A 19,565-nucleotide genomic window follows, 5' to 3' on the forward strand; every position below is an offset into this window, starting at 1 on the left:
AGGTTGGTATTTTGCTTTTTCTATTTTTAGATACTGCATATCTTTTGTATCATCTTTTGTGACAGTTGATACTGATTGAATAGTTAATTGTTTTTCTGTGCTCCAGTTCATTGTCAAGTACTTGGATTCCATCCATAGGAATGACCTTTTATCTGTAATTACTCATCCTATGCACTCTTGTCACTGGCAGCGTCTCTTACTAATTTTCCATTAACATTGCACCTATATGAAGCAGTGACAGTGCTTTCCATAACTAGCGTTTTTTCTTTAATTCCTGGCCTGATAATGGTAGGCAACAGAGCAACAAATTGTAGCATCTGACAAGAGTGCCCAACTTACTGTAGCAGGATGTCTTAGTGCACCTTTCTCTTGTTTGAATGCCCTCAACCCTTTATGGCACTCCTTCCAGCTGTGGTTACAGCTGCTGATCTACAGACTTTTCTTCCACGTGGCATCAGCTGCAACAATCAGTGGAGTTTGGCATATTTACCCTGATTTAGCAATATTCTCCTCCTTGCTCTTGCTTCATTCCTCTGCCTGTTACCTTTTTATCTGTTCTGACATGCAGCAATGTTAGCTTAAGATGTCTAGTGCTTTTACAGTGATGTCAAGAAGAGAAATGCGAATGACTGGCTTGCTGCTGGTTTCTGAGTAGGTAGAATGGAGATTTAATTGCCACATGGCAGGAGCATATTGTGTTTTTACAATGAAAATGGACATAATTGTATTTAAAAGACTTAGTATGTCTTTGCTTCATGGTGATATTGAAAAAAAAATCCTGCTAGAGTGTATATGAATTAAAAATAAATTTGACAATTATTTTGCAATAATGTGCATTTTGGAGTGGAACTAATTGATGTAGTCAGCGTTGGCTATGACTCAGAAAGTCTGGTCCACATCTGAGCTGTTTCTCCTTCTCAGCATAACGCTTTGTTTCTGAGAATAAGAGATCTGCTTTCCAGGGCCCTTGCAATTTTTATTTCTTTTAGGATAGTTTTCACGAAATTGTGCCCTCAAAAGTGTGCAGTCATCTTTACAAACATGCAATTAAGCATGGAAAAATATCCTCTGTCCTTGCAGTTGCCCTTACATTTGACATGTGGAAAAACCAAGAACAAATAGTAGTTGTGTATGCTAGTGTACCTTTTTTGATTTAGTTCATACTTCTGGAAAAGTTGACCTTTATCTTGATATTTGCATCTTCTCATATTATTTTTGACTCACAAGAGTCAATGAGGCTATGTCAACAGCGTGTGTGTTTGTTTGCAATGACCTTTACTGAGATAATGCTTTAAAATTTTTTAGACTTATGTATTGATGCAGTATACACAACTATATACCTGTCAACGCATATATTCTGTAGATGCAGTGCTCAGCTATAGCACCCTTTAACCATGGTTTCTTTCTTACAGTGTTCTGTCTTGAATGTCGTCTGTGAAATTGTGTTTAGATTGATCAGGAGAATTAAAAAAGTTGAGTGTTGACATTGCAATACAATTGTGAATATGATTTCTCCATTCTAACCTCATGACATTGCAGCTATGCAATAAAATCCTGTCCATTCTGGACTAATGCAGATATGCTGATCTGTGATTAAAGAGCAACTAGTCTTCTGTCTCCTTGTTTTATGCTACACCTCTAGTTTTTAACTTCAAAATTTTCTTCTGTCATCAAAGGTTGCTGTTTCTTTTGCCTTGAATGGTTTTATAGTTTCCATCAAGTTTTTTCATGTTCTTTCAGTCTTCTTACATTGTACTGAGCATTTCCTGTTGCAGTGCAAGCTGTCCTGGACTGTCACCATCACAGCTCCTTCCCCAAGGAGTAATCTTAAACTGTGGTGCTACAAATAGCACAGAACAGCTGGAAACGATTTCTAGGAAGCTAAGCCTATGAAAAGAGACTGCTCAAAAGACCAGCAAATTGCTTTGTAAGAAGAAAATTTCATAAAAATGTATTAAAAATGCAATGATGCTTATCAGCTGCCAACAAGTATTATTTATAAAAATTCAGCATGCTTTCAGAATATATATGTTCAGGGACACATGATAAAATTAAAAAAAAAAAATTTTTAAACCTGAATATAGGACATTTTGTTTTTCATTCAGAACTACTGATGAAGCATGTTCCAGGAGTGAGCACTTCTGCAAATATGTCTCTGATTTAATTGTTTGACCAAAATATTTCTATATGCATGCATAAGAGTATAGTTGAGTGTATGAGTATGTACATTGCTTCTACACCATCATGTATGAAGGACTGACATATATCCTTAGGTTAAATCTGTGAGGGTTACGGAGTTTATCAGACCTCTTCCGATTAAGCTGTTGGAACACAGGGATAGAGTTGACTTTCTCATATATTCAGTGACATGCTATGTAAACAGTGATTCAAAGGTAAGCACTAAATATGTTTCAGCTGCTAAGCCTGATATATACTTCATGGACTAAGATGGTTTCTGTAGTTCACAAAAAGTTACCGTGGCCATTTTGACAAATGGAGACTGTGAGTAAAATTGTAAAGATAAAACAAAAAGCATATACTGCTTTGCTCAGTTACAAATATCTAAAAAGTCAGTGGGTTCATCTCATTGTCTCCAGATAGGATTATTACTTTTTTTCCTGGCAGAAGCTAGTCTAGCTGATTTTGAAAAATCTTACTGATTTCTCAACTGCTGCAGCACGTGATCGTACTATGTAGCCTGAATCTTTCTCATTGCTATGATGACTCCTCCTCCTTCTCTCTTGTCCTATCTGCCATTGCCGTGGGGAACAGATTGATCTCTGCCTTCTGGAGCAGCCTAGTACACTCCGGAAGGCTTTTGCCAGGGCCCATTTAATCTTCTTGTCTTTGAGATAAATGTTCTGGATTCTTTAAATTTTTCTTCAAAAGTCGAATTTTCAGACTATTGATCATTCTTACTTCTCTACCCTGGATCTTCTAATGTGCACATCTTTCTTAAAGTACCCCACCTCAGGGTTTACCAGTGATGAGGAGAGTAGAGATTGCATCACACGATTTACAGCTTATAGTCCTGATCCTGCATCCCGGTAAGCCATTGGGTTCAGTTTTGATCCGCTATATTTCTAGAGTCTTTTCTGCAGGCCTGTTAGGAATCTGGTTGCTTCTGATTCTGTGTTTGTGCATTTAACTCTTCCTGCCTAAAAGTAGTACCCGCACATCTCTTTCTTGAGCAGCATTCTGTTTTTTCCAGGCTGGTATTCATATAGGTATGAACTATATTACTATTGTTATATAGTTACCCTGGCTTTTGTTTTCAGTGTAGATGTCTCAGGTGCCATGTCAAAAAGCAAATTTTACACATTTACATTTGCACAAAAGCAAATTTTAAATGTACTTTCAGTATTCGTATAGAAAGACAATATTTCAAATTCAGTGCGTCCAAAATGGACATACAATGTCTACAAGTTCACATTGTTAGGACGAAGCTTATCACACTTTTCAGCTGGTAGTAGGCCAGACAAAATTACTTTTATTAAGGAACACAAATTTTCTTAATGAGCATTTGAAAGCTCTATAGCTTGCACAGTAATTTTTTTTTTTTTTCATTTCTTTCTCTCTGGTCTACCTTCCTTCCACATATTCTAGACTTCTATTTGATTCTATTAGATTGTTTTCTATCTTCAAGTTTTTTTGTTTGATTATTTCAAAATAAGGTTTTCTGAGCCAGATTGCAATAATTCACTGCTAATCCTGAGCTATTTATTGTTCCAAAGACTGTTTACCTTATTGGGTAAAGTGTAGGAGAAAAGCAAAGCACACAAGCTATTTCTGCTGTACTTTTTTTCTGGGCCCAGGAAGAAGAGAAAGGAATCTTTTCTATGAAGGATGCATTACAAAATTTTCAAAGTGCATTTTATAACAAAGTTTGATACTATTTCTTTTTCCTAAAATCAATAGAAACTGTCACTGTCTTCAACAGGTACCATATCAGTGCAGAAATGGAATTTAGATTCAGTTTCTTTCCACATTATATTTCCAGAACACCAATTGTTGTGAGACAGAGGCGCTGAGAGGCATTAAAGGAAGTCGTTTGTGCAAATATAAATAGGCTTTGCTTTTACTGTAGTAATGAGAAGTTATTTTTAAATATTATTTGTATTTCTGTTCTTCCTGGCTATCTTTTATGGCCCAGTAAGCTAGAAAATACATGAATAGAGAAGCCAACTTCTCTAGCCAGCTTTAATGTATCCTGGTATGTTCAATTCTTTAAAAATTAAGGAATATGTTTCAAATTGGATCCAGGGCAAATGCAAAGCTAACTGAGTATATAAAACACTGATGTTGTACGTTCATTGTCACTAACCCATTTGGAAAGGCAGGCTAACGTGATAGATGTACTTACTTTTTAGTTAACTTTGACAAACAGTTCAGGGGAGAGAAGTCAGTTAAACGGTTGTAACATACACTAACCTGGCTGTTGTCTTCTGGTTTTAAAAAGAGCCGTTATTACTGTCCAGCTATGGGGTGCTTTAAGTTAAACTGTGACATTCAAAGGTGTCATAAATAGGCATCTTGCATGAAGTCCCCCCAGATTCCTTCCTGGACTTCCTCCTTCCTGTCACCTCCTCTCCTGTCGCATCCTGTGCCCTCTGAAAAAGAGACAGGTAACTCTCGTTACAGTTACAGCAGGGAAAGCAAAGATACTCCGGGTAGACTGTGTGTATATATTGTAATATGCTCTGTAGAGCCCAAACTGGCAGCTGACTTGTTTCATTCTTTGGACAGTTTCTTGTTAGGGTACTCCAGGAGGACATGGCACTGACCCATCAATATCTTCAGCAATCTGCTGAAGAGGAGGGAGCAAGTTTGTAAGGAAGGGCACCCTTCTCTCATGTAAACCTTTGTGCATGAAGCTAATACATGCCGATAAAATACATGGTGCTAGAATATGTTTGTCTCTTTCCACCCCTTGGGCCATTCAATTATATTTCATTAACATTAGCAAATAATTACCATCTCCGAATAGCATGTTCAAGTTGATTTGTTTTTGTACCAGGCAGGAGGGTAGAAATAATGCCAAGACATTATCACAGACTGTTCCAGGACTACTGAGAAATTGCTATTCTTAAACTCTTCACTTAATTGTACCTAATGTTGTCACTTACATTTGTACAAAACAGCAGTAAAACTCAGCTGCTGAGCTCCTGATCTGCACACATCTAGTTCCTCTTGCAGTGTTCTTCTGCTAGGAATTGCAGTCATCTTTGTTTATTTAAGATGGAGTTGGGCCCGCTATTTTTACTGAAATTCAGAGAACAGCTAAGACTTGATCGCCAGAAGAAAATCAGCCACTGCATGTGGAACATTGCTTTTCCATACCCCTTCCTTTGTGCTCAGAGAAAATAACTGTTTAAACTGAATGGACAGATTTACTTGTTTTTTAGGAAAGGCTGAAAGTAAAATATTTATCAATGGTGATAGCAAAAAGACAGATCCTCTGTATGACCTGTGCCATTTCGACATTCAGACTATACACATATCCGAGTCAGGCACACAAACAAACAAACAAACAAACAAAAAACCCCATGCATTTGCAGCTTATGTCAGACTCCAGCATTCAGTCTGAGCAATGGGGAGTATTACCACTCCTAGCTCACATCAGTCCTGGAGTCTCTTCCCAGTAGGTGGTAACAATTTCATTCTTCATAGAAAAATTTGGCAGCTGTTTAACAGTGCACAGCACAGCACATTTGGGGATAAGAGAGAACAAGCAAAATTGCGTGTACCTGAAGCTACAAAAAGGGTCTGCTGTACAAATGGTTACTGAGGGACAAGCTGAGAATAGAGAAAGGCATCTGCCCCAGCCCCTTGCAAAATTTGGACGGATGCGATGGTTATGACCTAGCATTTCTTTCATTTACAACAAACAGCCTTTGTGAAGAGAAAGACTCCATAAAATACAAAGGGTATACACGCTTTGCCCCAAGTCATCACATTTGTCTTTCCTCCTTACGCAGGTGAACCGGATCTTTTCTACTACCTGGCAGCTGTCTCCCTCTGTCGATGTATGGGTTAGGTTTGGCCCTCGCTGTGCCACGTTTCATACCCAGTAAGGCAGAGTTTGCTTTCAGAGGCTGATTGCCTTAAGGGGAGGAAGGGCAGCTTTACTTCACTGCTGGCGTCATGGGAGCCACCAGTTGGGCTTAGCATCCCTGCCCTGTTCTCTTTTGTGATTGTTTTTGCTCTCTACCTCCCTTGCAGTATAATGTTCACACCTGAGTTGTTTTTGACTGTGCACAATGATTAGTTCACTGTGACCAAAATAGGGAATGGCCTTGCTCAACTAGCAACATGGCAGTGTTTCTGTCTTTGGTGGAGAGCAGAGCTGGCTGTGAGACATGATTTTTGGATCCAGTGTGTCATTCAGATCAGATTTTATTCAAAATCTATATTGGGGAACAATCTTGGAGGTGAAGCTACAAAAGTCTGGATGCAAACTTCCTTACACTCAGGAGTTTTCAGGTCTTTGTTTAGCTTTGGTTTTGTATTCCTTAGCTTTGGCAGTATTTCTGCTGACAAAAACTTTGATTTTCTAGTGCTTCATGCCTTGTTCCTTACAAGGATTTCCCTGCATCTCTCTATAGATTAGCATTTAGATTTGCACTAGGCTAAAGAAAAATTCTTGTGAGAGCCATTTATCAAGGAATCAGCAAGACCAGAATGATCGGCTGTGTCGAAGCTTTTCAAGAAGAAGGAGAGCAGGGAGAGGCCTGAGGAAAGGAGAAATGATTTGCAGTATTGGAAAACATAGTTAGGGTCAGGTGGAGAGGACAGAAGCCGTTTTTGGGGAAATCAAGAGGAGAGCTGCACTGGAGGGAAGATGGCATGCGGAGATAGCACTTGGAGATGCTTGAGAGCGAAGAAATAGGTCAACAGCTGAGGAGTAGGTGTCACTGAGAGAAGCTTGTTTTCTGAGCCAAACAATGCAAGAAGTATGATTTCCCTGCTGTGCAAATACTGCAGCATTAAAACAAAACAAAACAAAACAACCCCCCCCCCCCCGAACCCCGAGCTAGTTTCAAGCTAGCTAGTTTAGGTGCCATTACCAGACAGACCAGTCGAACTACCTCTTTGGCCACTTGTTCAGGTTTTCAGGCAGTTTCGGTTGCCTGCACTGAGCTTTGTGCTGCTGTGATTCTCCGCTGCGAGTACCTGAGCCTGTTAGTTTAAAGCTCTGTCTAGGTGTTTGCAATGACAACTCTGTGGGCACCGCTTGTGCTTTTAGTTGGGGGAGAGTCACCTAGTGGGGGAGAATAAACAGCAAAAAATGGGACATGAAGCAATCTAATGAAAACAATATTCCACAATATGGTGTGGCATTTGTAATGGCCTGCCCTGATGTTCTCCTTTGTGATGCATTGCTGTAAGAATTTATACCTGTATTCTTCCTTAGTGCACACAATATTTTCAACAGATGTTCTTTACAGATCACAGTTATTCTGAAATTCTTGTTCAGAGAGTGCAATATGTCACTGAAAGCTCTTAAAATATACTTATTTCAAGAGAGCAAAATACCTTCTCTGATTAGCGAATACTTATGTGACACTCTTCAGTTTTTTTTTCTGAAAAATATATCAGTCATTATTTATAGCTTCATGAACAGGGAGGACATTTGGTCTGCTTATTTCTTTTGTATTTAAATAAGATTTAGATGGAATATAACTCAATTTTAATTTTGAACTGTTGGATGGTTTTGGATCTTTTTCTTCCTTTAACACAATGGAAAAAAAAAAAAGTATATGCATATGCTATAAAGTTGAATGGCCTAAACTTTTCTGAATCAGTCTTCGATGTTTGTTTTTCTTAGAACTATGGATCTTGAAGGGTATTGCAGAAGGCTAATTTTATTCATCTATCTGCTTCTTCTATTTCCTATAAATCATATTGAGTATTTGATTATAAGTTTGTGACTTGAAGCTGTTTGCCAGCAAAGACTGTTATTCTTCGTTCCTCCTCACTTTTTCTGCAGTTTTTTGAATCCATCGCTTTCCAACTGTGAATATATGAAAATGTGGGAGGTGTATGAAATAGTCACAACAAAGAGAGAAATGATTTGAAGTGGTGGGAGGCTTTATTTGCGTTTCATTAAAAAACCTAAAATTATGTATCTCTTTTTTTGCATTCAAAAATTCATCTGCTATTTATGAAAAAATAGGGAAGACAGACAGAAGGAGCTTCATTCTGAGGGGAAAAAAACATGCTGAAGAATATTTGTGTTTCATGTCTGAAATCCCATTCTATTGTTTAAGATCAATGTGCCAGAGGAATCAAACAGCTCCAGAAAGTATTTTAACTGGGCAGAGAGAATATGAGTCTTGGTCAGATAGGACATTCTCTGGTTATTTGCTTGGTGCATTTTATTTGCATTTTCTCTCAGTCAGTAACCAAAACACGTCTTAAAACTCCTTGAGATGTGTAAAGGGATCCTTTATGGAAAGAGCCTTTTTTTTGTTGTTTTATCACTCTCTCTCCTGTTTTAGAGAGCTTTTCATTTCCTCTGTTTATCTTCTAGCGTATGTAGCCAGTCAGTTTTCAAGGCCCTGAGTTGCAGCCAGCATTTTTTGTGTTTGCAGAGTCCTTCAGTGTATCTCCTCATTGCTTCAAGTTTTCTTGGTGATTCAAACTCCCTGTTTTTTTGCATAACCCAGACATGCCTTCCCTCCTTTTTTCTTGATTATGCTTGCAGAGTCTTCAGTATCTTTAGCTTTGCTGGTCCTAGCAGAAAGCTGCTAGTAACCCGACTTGGATCCCCTAAATAGCTTTTTTTTAAAAAAAAAAATTTCTGAAAGCAGAGAACATTCTTCTTGGGGTACCTGTGAACTTTCCCTGTTGCAGAGGCAGAGCAAAAGCACGGCAAAAATCTTTAACTGAAAAATGTAATACTATGCATTTTATGCTGCTAGTACATAACAAGGCTGTGAAGTGTAAAGCGTAGTCACTGATGCTTTCTCTCTTTTTCTCACGCAGGCTGGATTGCCATGTTGGGAGCTATTTGGCTGCTAGTGTTAGCAGACATCCATGATTTTGAGATGATATTGAACAGAGTTGAATGGGCAACCCTTCTTTTCTTTGCAGCATTATTTGTTCTCATGGAGGTAAGATTCTGTGATTCCTATAGTTTGAACAATTAGAATCGGCTTACAATATGAATTATGAGGGTGGAGGTCTCCTGCAGGTTCAATACCTCTGGAATATTGAAGCTATAGTGATGCAGCTATAGCCATAGCAGTACAAAGTGAAATTGCAGAGTGGTGGAAGTTTGCTGGACCTCTTTGATGTCTCATTTTTCAATATAAGCTTGGTCTCATTGTGTCTCCCTCTGCTACATAGGCTACATATATCTGATACAATCATTTCTCGTAAGCAGAATTTTAGCTTCCAGGTTTGTGCATGGTTTATGTGAACAAATAGTTTATATGTATTTATGTGTTTATTTTGAAATTATTTAGACAAGCAATAGGAAAAAATACAAGAACAAGAATAAACCATAGATTAAAAATGCTGCTAACACTTTCTGCTGCATGCTGGCTACCAAATGGCCTGGGAGATTTCATGTGAGTTTTGCTTGAAAGGATGATATCACTGAATTTCAGTTTGCAATTGCATTTTGAAAAGTTATTCGGTATTGGAGAAGCCTAGATATCTTAGTGTGTAGTTTCTTTGTGTTTATCTGTTTCTGATAGGCTGTTTGATTCAGCCAGTTCAGTCATATTTATATCCCATTTTACTCATTATTTGATATTTTTGTATATACTGAGTGGATTTATTTTTACCCCAAATGTTTGGAGAATTCTTTGTATGAATACAAACATTTACAGGCCAACAAGGTTACTGTGTGTTCCATAGAGACCTCGTTATTTTCTAGTTGTTATCTGTTGGGTTTAAATGATATGATTATGTTGTAGAAACATGACTGATAAAACCTGAGTGACCACTGGTACTCCCATGGGTAGTGAATTGTCTGAGTGAGCAGTCTGGGAACAGCCTGTAATTACCAATTTGCTTGCACAGTCTGCCCCTGCCCCCCCCCCCCCCCCAAATAACTGCAAAGAACACAAGATTTTTAAATTGGAATCTATAAAAAAAACCCAAGAAGCTATTCACCAACAGAAGAAGAGACTAAATTGGAAGCAAACACAAATTGTGAATAATTCAACTAATTCTAATTAATTTCAAACTGGAAGTCAAAATCTGGTAACCCCTGAGAAGATGAATGGAAGCTCTGATTATCATTAGGAAGCTTGTTTGAGAGCTAGTAGGTCTAAAATTCATCAGAAATGTTCATTTATTGTGCACCCATTAGCACATGGTATTTTTAGTTCTCTATTACCAAGTTCTACATATACTTGCAATTTCTAGCCCTTATTGGGAATCCATATTGAAGCCATGTTTATTTTGTTTGCTGTTGCTGTAACAGTATATTAGTTGCATTCCCTGATGTATTTATTGTTTTAGCTTGAATTGAACTGTTTTGATTTGAGTGCTGTGTGCACAGTAACATAGTAAAGCACACAGGAAGTTATTTGTCATTTACTGCCAGACTTCAGTTACGATTGTTGTAATTCACCAAACTTCATTTTTATGGTTTCTTAGGTCACCAGTGTATAGTTTGCTAACAAAAGAATATGTTTCTTGGCTTTCTAGACTAACACCAGTTCAAGGTCATGAAAGAAACTCATACAGATAGTCAAGGGGAAAAGCGGGAGCCATGTTAAATTCTTTTCCATAAATGAACAAGAAAAATATTTTAAGTATCACTGCTGTTAATTTTTATTTTAATCCATTAAAATAAATAATCCTGCTTGGACTAGCAGGAGATAACACTCTTTGTCAAGACATTTTTCTCTCCTTTAGATTAGTGATCTCAGAAAGAAACAAGTCAAAACAAAGATATGCACTGAAGTATAAGAAATCTTTCTGTAATCTAGGCACTCAGCGCTTGTTAGCTTACATTCTTCATCCTTGGTGATCCTTCACCTTGGATGGTTCCCAGTCTCAAGCTATTTCCTACTGCTATAAATGCTCCCTTTCCTATCACAAGGTGCATTTAAAAACCTGTGCATGACTTAGGCTGCAAGTCATTTTTGAAAATGTGTATTAGGTTCCAGATTCATTGGGGAACTCTTGGAGATTTTACCTTTGGGTGCTAATCAGTGTGGTCTGGTAGATCTTTTGCAAAGAAAAGGTTGGAAATCCTTTGAATGCTGGTTGTCTATTACAACCTTCAGGTAATTCATCTCTACAACTGTCTTTTTATCCCCTGTTCAAAGCTGGCTGTTATAGGCTGTAAATTCTTTCTGTTTCTTCTGTCTCTTTGTGACATAAATTCTTGTGTCTCTCAGGGATACATCATTTTGTTCAATTTTATAGTCAAAAAAATACATTTTACCTTAATCTCTTCAGGCAGAGTTTATTTACAACGGTTGTCATGACATACTGTGCATAAGAGGGTTTCATCCAAATTTTTGTGCATAAATTAAACTTTGATCCAAAAGGTACATGATTTTTTCTGCAATAAGACTCTAATTTGAGCTGTCAGACAGGCACTAGTTTGCTTGAAGGCACCAATTAGTGCAGTAATACTTATTCCTTGGGGAGGACTGGGGAAGATCCAGGAGAGCCTCTGTGCAGTTCACATCCGGGGGAAGCCAGTGGCAGGGTGCTAACTGCTGACTTTCACTCAGGTTCTTGCAGGCGATTAGCCTGGATATCGCAGAGACCTCTTAAAGTTGGTTGTGCGACTTCTCAAAGTTGGTTGTACAGTTAGTACTGTCATCGTCTCTAGCTTGATGAGCTACAACCCAAACCAGCCTCCTGCTTCTGTCTGAACGAGCCACAATCATGGCACTAGAGAGATACTCTCAGTTTTGAGTCAAGGACAACTCTTGGCCGTGTCTCCTGTCCCTGTTCTCCTGTGCTTCCATGAGGAGAGGAGAAGGAACTGCCAATCCAAATAACAGCACCTTTGTCACTCTAACATTATGGTGTCTTATACTGCACTGTTAGGATTTTTTGCCCATCTCTGTTGTGGAATTTGATGGTGTGCAAGTTCAATAGTTTTTTCCATTGACTTCTTCTCTGAAGGGCTCTGTCTGACTCCTATTTGTGCTTGTTACACAAAGTTATGGCTCTTGAACACTGACTTCCACCGTTCTGGACAGGAAGGGATTCAGTCAGTAAGGTATTGAAACTAACTGACTTTGTTGTGGGAGATAAACTGGTCCAAGCTGAACCAAAAATGATGTGATTTTCTCCCCTGAGAAACTGAAAAGTCAAAAAATTGATATATCTCATTCAACCTGAGACTAGTTTTTCATTCTGGACACTTAAAAAAAAAAACAAAAAAAACAAAACAAAACCAGAATGAATTAAAGAGTAGTTTGCATGATTTAAAATCCTCCCTTTTGCCTTGTGGTTTGAGGGAATAGATCATTCTCTCGGGGTGTGAAGACTAGTTTGTATTCTCCCTTCTGCCCAAGGAGAGTGGTCCTGCCAGCTAGAGGTTAGAGCCATAACCTCCACACCTGAGTCTTTCTATGTCTCTTCCTCAATGGTAGTGACCATGGTTGTCTGGGACACTATCTGCAATTCCTACAGAAATGGGAATAGCTTCCGTAGCAGGGCAGAGAGCCCCCTCTTCCAGACTGTCCCCCAGCCTAATGTTTAGAAGGCTCCTCCTTGGTTCAAACACCTGACACAGGCGTCAGAGAGCTGCATTTTCCTGCCTTTCAGGTGGTGCCAGCTCTGTGCCCATTTCCATTCATCTAAGACCTCCTGCCTTCTTTTAGCAGATGAGTAGTGCTGTTTTTTTTATGGGGTCTGAGGCAGCTGTTTGACAGAATTATGTATCTTGTTCTCTCTTTTCTTCCGCTGAGGCTGAGCACAAGATGCCCAATTTGATGCGACTTTCTAAACATGTTATATTTCTGTCTATATTCTGCTTAGAAATACATTCAAGGTTTTGGGGAAGTTGGTTTAAAATCAGTTGTTTTCAGATATTTAGGAAAAAAATGTATTCATTGAAGAATGTAAACTGTAAATTTCAGTGGTTCTCCAATGCCTGTGCCCTATACTCTTAAACAATCTAACCAATCATTTCAGTACAACCAACCCCTTTCCACAAGTAGCTAGAATTTCTGCTTTGTCTTTTCTTTCTGCCATTTGCCAAGCTGCAGTAAGGCTTCATGAGATGAATATCGACATCTTCTTGTGAATGGGAATGAATTGTGTTTGCTTACATCCACTGAAAAAAAATGTAACTAAGTGCATCAGATACTTCATTACTTGATATCAATGTCTCTTTTTAGGCTTTGGCTCATCTGCATTTAATAGACTATATAGGGGAGCAGACAGCTTTGTTAATAAAGGTATGTTTAAAATAATTACAGTTTTTTATCAGGTAAGGAAAATAGTTTTACTCTATTAGAATAACGAATAATAATTTCATTTTGAGTTTTATGTTAAAAATGTTTTATGCTATTATTTATGTTTTATGTTATCTTACATTAAAAATTGCTTTCCTGCATCAGCGATATCAAGAAGGCATGTCATACTTTGGGGCAGATGATATTTAATATGTGCATGTCTGTCCAAAGCCAGAATAAATGTTGCCGTAAATGCAAAATAGAAACCTTTTCTATACTCTAATAAACAAAAAATATGAGGATGAAAAAAATAAAATTATGAATGCTAAAAGGGGAAAATTCACAGCTGCACTGTTTTTTTCTTGTGTGAAATGTAAGCATGAATATTAGAAATACCATTTTTTTTATTTCTACTTGTTCAGATTTCTTTGAAAAAAGAGCAACAATTGTGTTACTAAATGACAGATATTTTTCTATTATTTTTCCTGTCTCAAGGCCTGAAGGAATAATAGATGTTTATAAATTAGAACTGTGAAGAACCTGTGCAGTTGTGCCGTTAGGAGGCCAGAGTAATACTGATCCCATCAGAGCTGTAATTTAACCTCTCTTAATTCCAGGTAGTTCCAGAGGAACAGCGCTTGGCGGTTGCCATCATTTTAGTGCTCTGGGTGTCTGCTTTGGCCTCATCTGTGATTGACAATATTCCATTCACGGCTACAATGGTACGGGTCTGTGCAGAGTCTGCATTTCTCCCTCCTAGTTCTGGGAAGGGAGCTGAGCTTGCTGATTACAATTTGCTTTTTTTGACCTCTGCTATGCTATAATTAACTTTATCCCCTGAGACTGAATCATTTTTAGGCATCCAGCTGGTTTAGGCATTTTAGGCATCCAGCTGGCCATTGCTGCTTGCAGTTGCTGTGGTTAAGTGTAGAACTAGGTATACTGTTTTAAATGCATTTTTGTACTTTCCCTGTCTTATCAACATCCATACCTGAAAACTAAAATTGTCTTTTTGATGGAAACTGTCATTATCCATCCACAGCTGTCAATATTTTCCCTTTATGCTCTGCATAGTTATTCTAATGATTTTTTAATTTTTTATTGCTACCTTTACTTACAGAATTAGTTTTAAAACAGCAAATAATGTTAAACATAACTAATGCTTGTCAGCAGCTGAGTGTTAATATCAGAAAAGTATCAAATTCTAACAAATTAGGGAATGATCAAATAGATTTATTCAGTCAAGTTGTCTGCTTAAAGCACAGTAATCATAGGAATGATTCTTTGTTATAGCATGATTTCAGCTAAGTTGAATTTTTCGGAACCCTTTTTCTGCCATTGTTATTGGGTGGCCTTGTTTAGCCTTACTCTGAATTGAGGTTTAAGACACTTCATACAGGGCATACGACAGATTGGATAGATTTGTAACTGCTCTATAATTATATATTAATATATTACTACGGCATTTTGGTTTGATAATCTTGGTGTTTTCTGTAAGATTGTATTGATTTAACAACAACAGACTGCAAAGAATAGGCATGAAGAGAAAGATTGGTTTGGGATGATTCATGTCCCAGCAAATACTTGAGCACTATAAAGCAATAGTGCAGAAATTTCAGCTTCGAAAGTTTTGCCTCATCTTCAGCTAGTCTATGAAAATTGGTTTAGAGAAATACCAATACCAAAAAGGACCTGCATACACATAGATCAAATGGCCTTTTACAGGTTGTGAGAAGAACCTTCTTTTAAAAAGAGTATTTGTTTTGGGGAACTGGACTGAAACACAGGAGTGTGCTGGGATGCCTGAAGACCCCTGCTTTGCTATCTTTGAGGGAGGGAAATACAGGAGGGAAGGGAAGAGAAGAGAAGAGAAAGGAAAGGGAGGGAAGAGAAAGGGAGGGAAGGGAAGGGAAGGATTCTTTCCTTTCTGCCAACATTTTAGAAATTTCAAATGAATATTTTTTTCATTCTGCTCTGGACTGAACCTAAGACCATTACAATTTTGTCTTGAAAAATGGGCAGAGAATGAAGGAAGTGAAAGAAAAAATGCAGGCATATTCTCACCTATGCAGGAATAGCCAATAGGCCAGGTGTTAAGGCATTCATGTGTTATATGGCAGACTAAAGTCACGACCTAGCATTGTCTAGCTCAAACAATGGACTTGAACTTTGGTCTTTGTCATTCTTCAGCAGAAAACATTTACAGAAATCTTCTAACTAACTATAGATCCAAATCTTTATGTAAAAACATATAAATGTTTGACATTTGGTTCCTACTGTTAAAATAAGCAATACTTGGTTTTGGAAGGCTATTTATCACTTACTATATAAATCAAATTTACCAACTCTGGATGAGGTACATATATTGAACCCAGCTGTGTTGTAGGTTAGCTTTTCCCTAATAGGGAAGTGAGCATGTGTGTGCATGTGCGTGCGTGTGTGTGTAAACACAGATTGCAACCAGTATTTCTTAGACATTTATTGACTTGTTTTTTATAAAACCAAGCTGGTATTATTAATAGCGGATAATCATCTACACAACACATTCACTTATTCAGCCCCATAGTTCACTTGCACTTTCTCACATAGTTACCCAGTTGGAGAAACAATTCAGAGGTCAACCCCAAGTGTATATTCAGAAGCAGAGGATTGTACTGACATGCTTTTAGGTGTGGGTATGGCCTCAAATGACCCAGTGATATAGGGGTATAGGGATATAGTGCTATGATGAATGATCCTGTCCCTTCCTGGAAAAAAAGTGGCCAGCATCACTGTTGAGCCTGTGCTCACAATTAAGGAAGAAACAGATTTACTGAATGTCTCCTGTGAAGCCTTCCAAGAGGTCTGTCCTTCAGTGGTGAACCAATGCCTGTATGACATTGGTAGTTTTTGCAGTTATAGTCTTCATGGGCCAGGTATTGAGTAGGGATGTGGGACCAGTCAAGTTCCTCCCATTTTTTGACCCTGTGGAGACAAAAGTCTGAATGGTTTCAGATGTGTGAGCTGTGTGCGCTGACTGAACATTGAGCATTTGGAGGATGGCATCAGAGACCCCTGCCCAGAGTAGACTTACCTGCCCAAATGTGGCTAGCCACTGACCTGCAAGAGTAAGGAAAAGTGAGGCTTACAGGGTGAGAGCCACTGTATTGAACATGGATAGGCATTCCTGAAATATCATGCAAACACAGTGAGAGCTTGGTGCCGGCTTACAGTAGAGGGCCTCAGCAGTGCCTTGCTGTATCTGAAAGGCGTACATGCAGTGCTGGTTGTCCTATACTTCAGGAATGAGATGGTTTTGCCAGTCTCCTGCAAGTCCCAGCTTCTCTCCTGGCCCAGAGCCTCCAGCTGACTGTGGGCAAAGCCACCGCAATGGCAAGGACACCCAGAAAGGCATACTGTCCCTGTTCCTTCAGGAGGGGGGAGGTGCCGGAAGACAGACATCAGTTCATTCATGGTAGCTCCACAATATGACCTCCGTGGCTGCTGGATAAAGTCTTCCATTCACCCCCTACAACACTTTGCAGTACATGTTGTCCAAATTTGGAGCAGGGAGGTGGCCTGGGCCACACGTGGTAGAATAACTCAGAAACAGCATGAGAACAGGCAGAAGTAAGGCTCTCACATGTAAGGTCTGATACAGGTGACTGTGATGGGGAAGTGACATGGTAACAATTTGTGCGAGCCACAAGAAGTCTGTGTGGTGTTTCTTAGAGGAGCCCACAGGTGCAGGTGCAAATGTTTATGGGATACCTTCCCTGCAGAAAGTTTTGAGCCACATGCCCAGAGGACACATCTGGCTCTGGATCAGACTGTAAATTCAGACTGTATACCTAATCCAAATTAATCCACCTGAACCAAAGACACTGTAGATACTAAGAGACTCAGCTGCAGCTTTTTCAGTCTCCTGATCTGCACCAAGGTAATTCCTAGTGTCAGGATAGCCCATGCAATTGATATGCAGAGTATTTTGGCTAAGGACTTGCCTGAGAAATGGAAGAAATGTGGAATTCCACTCTAGCAGATAAGAAAGGTCTGAGGTTGGGCTTATGAGGGGCATAGCTGGAGGGAACAAAAAGAGAAAAAAATGCAGTTAGCTTTGCAACTTTGATACTTCATTTTCTTAAGAAAAAAAAAAAAAGATCAAGTTGAGGTATAGTTGTCCAAATTTTCATTTGAGCTTCTTTGTTCATACAAGTGGGATAATTAGATTCATAATGACTTGCTTTGTGTATGGAAAAAATAAAAAAAAAAATTGTGAATGGCTAATGAGTGGATCTTGACACTAAAAATTTCACTTTATCTGTTTTTGGATAAAGTTAACTGGTCCATGTTGAGTTTCAGATCTGACAGCATTAAATTTTCTAGCTGACTATTTCTTACCTTAATGACATATGAAAAGTGGAAGCTGTTGATCAATATTACAAATAGGTAATCAGAATCTCAACATATCTGAGCCAACATTAGAAAGAATTCTAGAAAACCAACTGTTGTATGGATTGAAAACAGGTAATGAAAGTGGTTTCCTATTTTATCATTTTAAAATTTGAACATTTTCAAGGGATGCCTTGAAGGTCCCATTTTCACCATTTTCTAGCAAGACAAGTTAGGATTCCAGCTTATCTTAAAACTCACACACTATAAATTGCCTGCAGTCTTAAGGTTTCTAAACATTTTTTAGTTTTTTTCAAGACGGAACATTCTTAAGGTGTAAAATATTGATTTGTTTAAAGGTTTTGAAGATATAGATGCTTTTCAGCAGCTTGTCAGCATCAGCAACACGGAGAAGATTTCTCCCTTAAAAAAAACAAAATACAAAATGGCAAAAATCAGATTAGTTTATTATTTCAAGTACTTTACAGTGAAAATATATTTTCAGTGCAACACTGCTGTTGCCCAAATTCTTCTTTGCTCTAGACAATGGTAAATCTGGTATAAGCCAGCAGCAAAAATAACAGTGCTGTATGGAATCCATGTACAGTAGTAGCTAGAGTGAAATCTGTGCAAAAAGGTCAGAACACAGCAGATATTTTATACTACAGAAGATGCTCTAGAAAGATAATAGCATGTATGTAAAAAATGGAATGAGTTTCTGAAGGGACTTAGATCATCACAGGTTAATTAATCTTACTGTTTCTGTCTTGGTGAAATTCTGGTTTTTGTTAAACTAAAACAAGGCATTGGAGCTGCACAAGAACAAAATTTATTTCATATATGTTGTTATAAATGCAAAGGCCATGGGTTGCCCCAAAACAAGAAGAGGAGATTGAAACGGGATTGATGAACCGTAACCCTGAGACTTTTCCCTTCACTTCAAGCATTTGGAAGTCCAGCTATGTTTATGTGAGTGACAGTTTATTGCACTTTCCTGCATGAAAATGCTTGGCAATTGTGATAGCTGTCCGCACATGATTGGACAGGGGAAAGTCAATCATTTTGTGTCAGTATGTAAAAAATCTACTGCAGCAAAATATTTTGAGTTTGGTATATAGTTTGTGGGAAACTCCATTAATCCTGTCTGTATGCAAAGGACTATATTGCCAGTTTCAAATCTAATAAATATACAGAAAGTGCTACTAGAAAGAGCAAAGGTAGCTGAGGGTCAACCCAAGTTCTTTGCATTTAAGATAAATATAGCTAAATAACCCCCAAAATAGAGTTCTTCCATACTTACAGCTAGAATGCATTATACAAAATAGAATATGTGATTATCTAGTGCAGCATTAATGAGAAATGTATTTTAGCACATGAATATTAATTCTAAATAGAATAGGTAAGCCTTAAAAATAATCAATCTCTATGTATGATGGTATGCATGCAGTCATATGTATCTGGGAGTTGCTTAAGAACAACCTACAAAATGTTCTATCCATAAACAATTCATAAACCAGGAGATGAGTTCTGTTTCATACATCTTAATTCCTGAATGGCAAAGGTATTTTTCAGGTTGGACAGCGAGCTTTCTAGGTCTGAAGAATAAATACGGTGAATTGCGTAGTGCTGCTTTGTGTGTCATTCTATTAATCCTCCGATTTTTTGCCTCTTTTTGGAGCAGGCTGAACTCACAATGACATGCCTTAACAGGCAGAGTTATTCATTTTTAAGGCCTGTTTTTTTCTAGTCATTGTCACTGACATTTTTCATTGTCATCTAAATAGCCGTGGATTTCTGCCCTTACAATGT

The 19,565-nt window shown here is 38.2% G+C and overlaps 1 protein-coding gene across 1 annotated transcript in view; it reads left to right on the forward strand.

Annotated features, from left to right (window-relative positions):
• OCA2 (OCA2 melanosomal transmembrane protein) overlaps positions 1 to 19,565 on the forward strand; it is a 192,084-nt gene that overhangs the window by 103,947 nt on the left and 68,572 nt on the right. Inside the window, exons 18-20 of the mRNA XM_013954085.2 lie at positions 8,989 to 9,116; positions 13,329 to 13,388; positions 14,003 to 14,107. Coding sequence (XP_013809539.1) covers positions 8,989 to 9,116; positions 13,329 to 13,388; positions 14,003 to 14,107 — 293 coding nt within the window. The remainder of the gene's footprint in view (positions 1 to 8,988; positions 9,117 to 13,328; positions 13,389 to 14,002; positions 14,108 to 19,565) is intronic.

This window comes from Apteryx mantelli, chromosome 1 (genome assembly GCF_036417845.1).
Source record: "Apteryx mantelli isolate bAptMan1 chromosome 1, bAptMan1.hap1, whole genome shotgun sequence".
Taxonomy (NCBI): Eukaryota; Metazoa; Chordata; class Aves; order Apterygiformes; family Apterygidae; genus Apteryx; species Apteryx mantelli.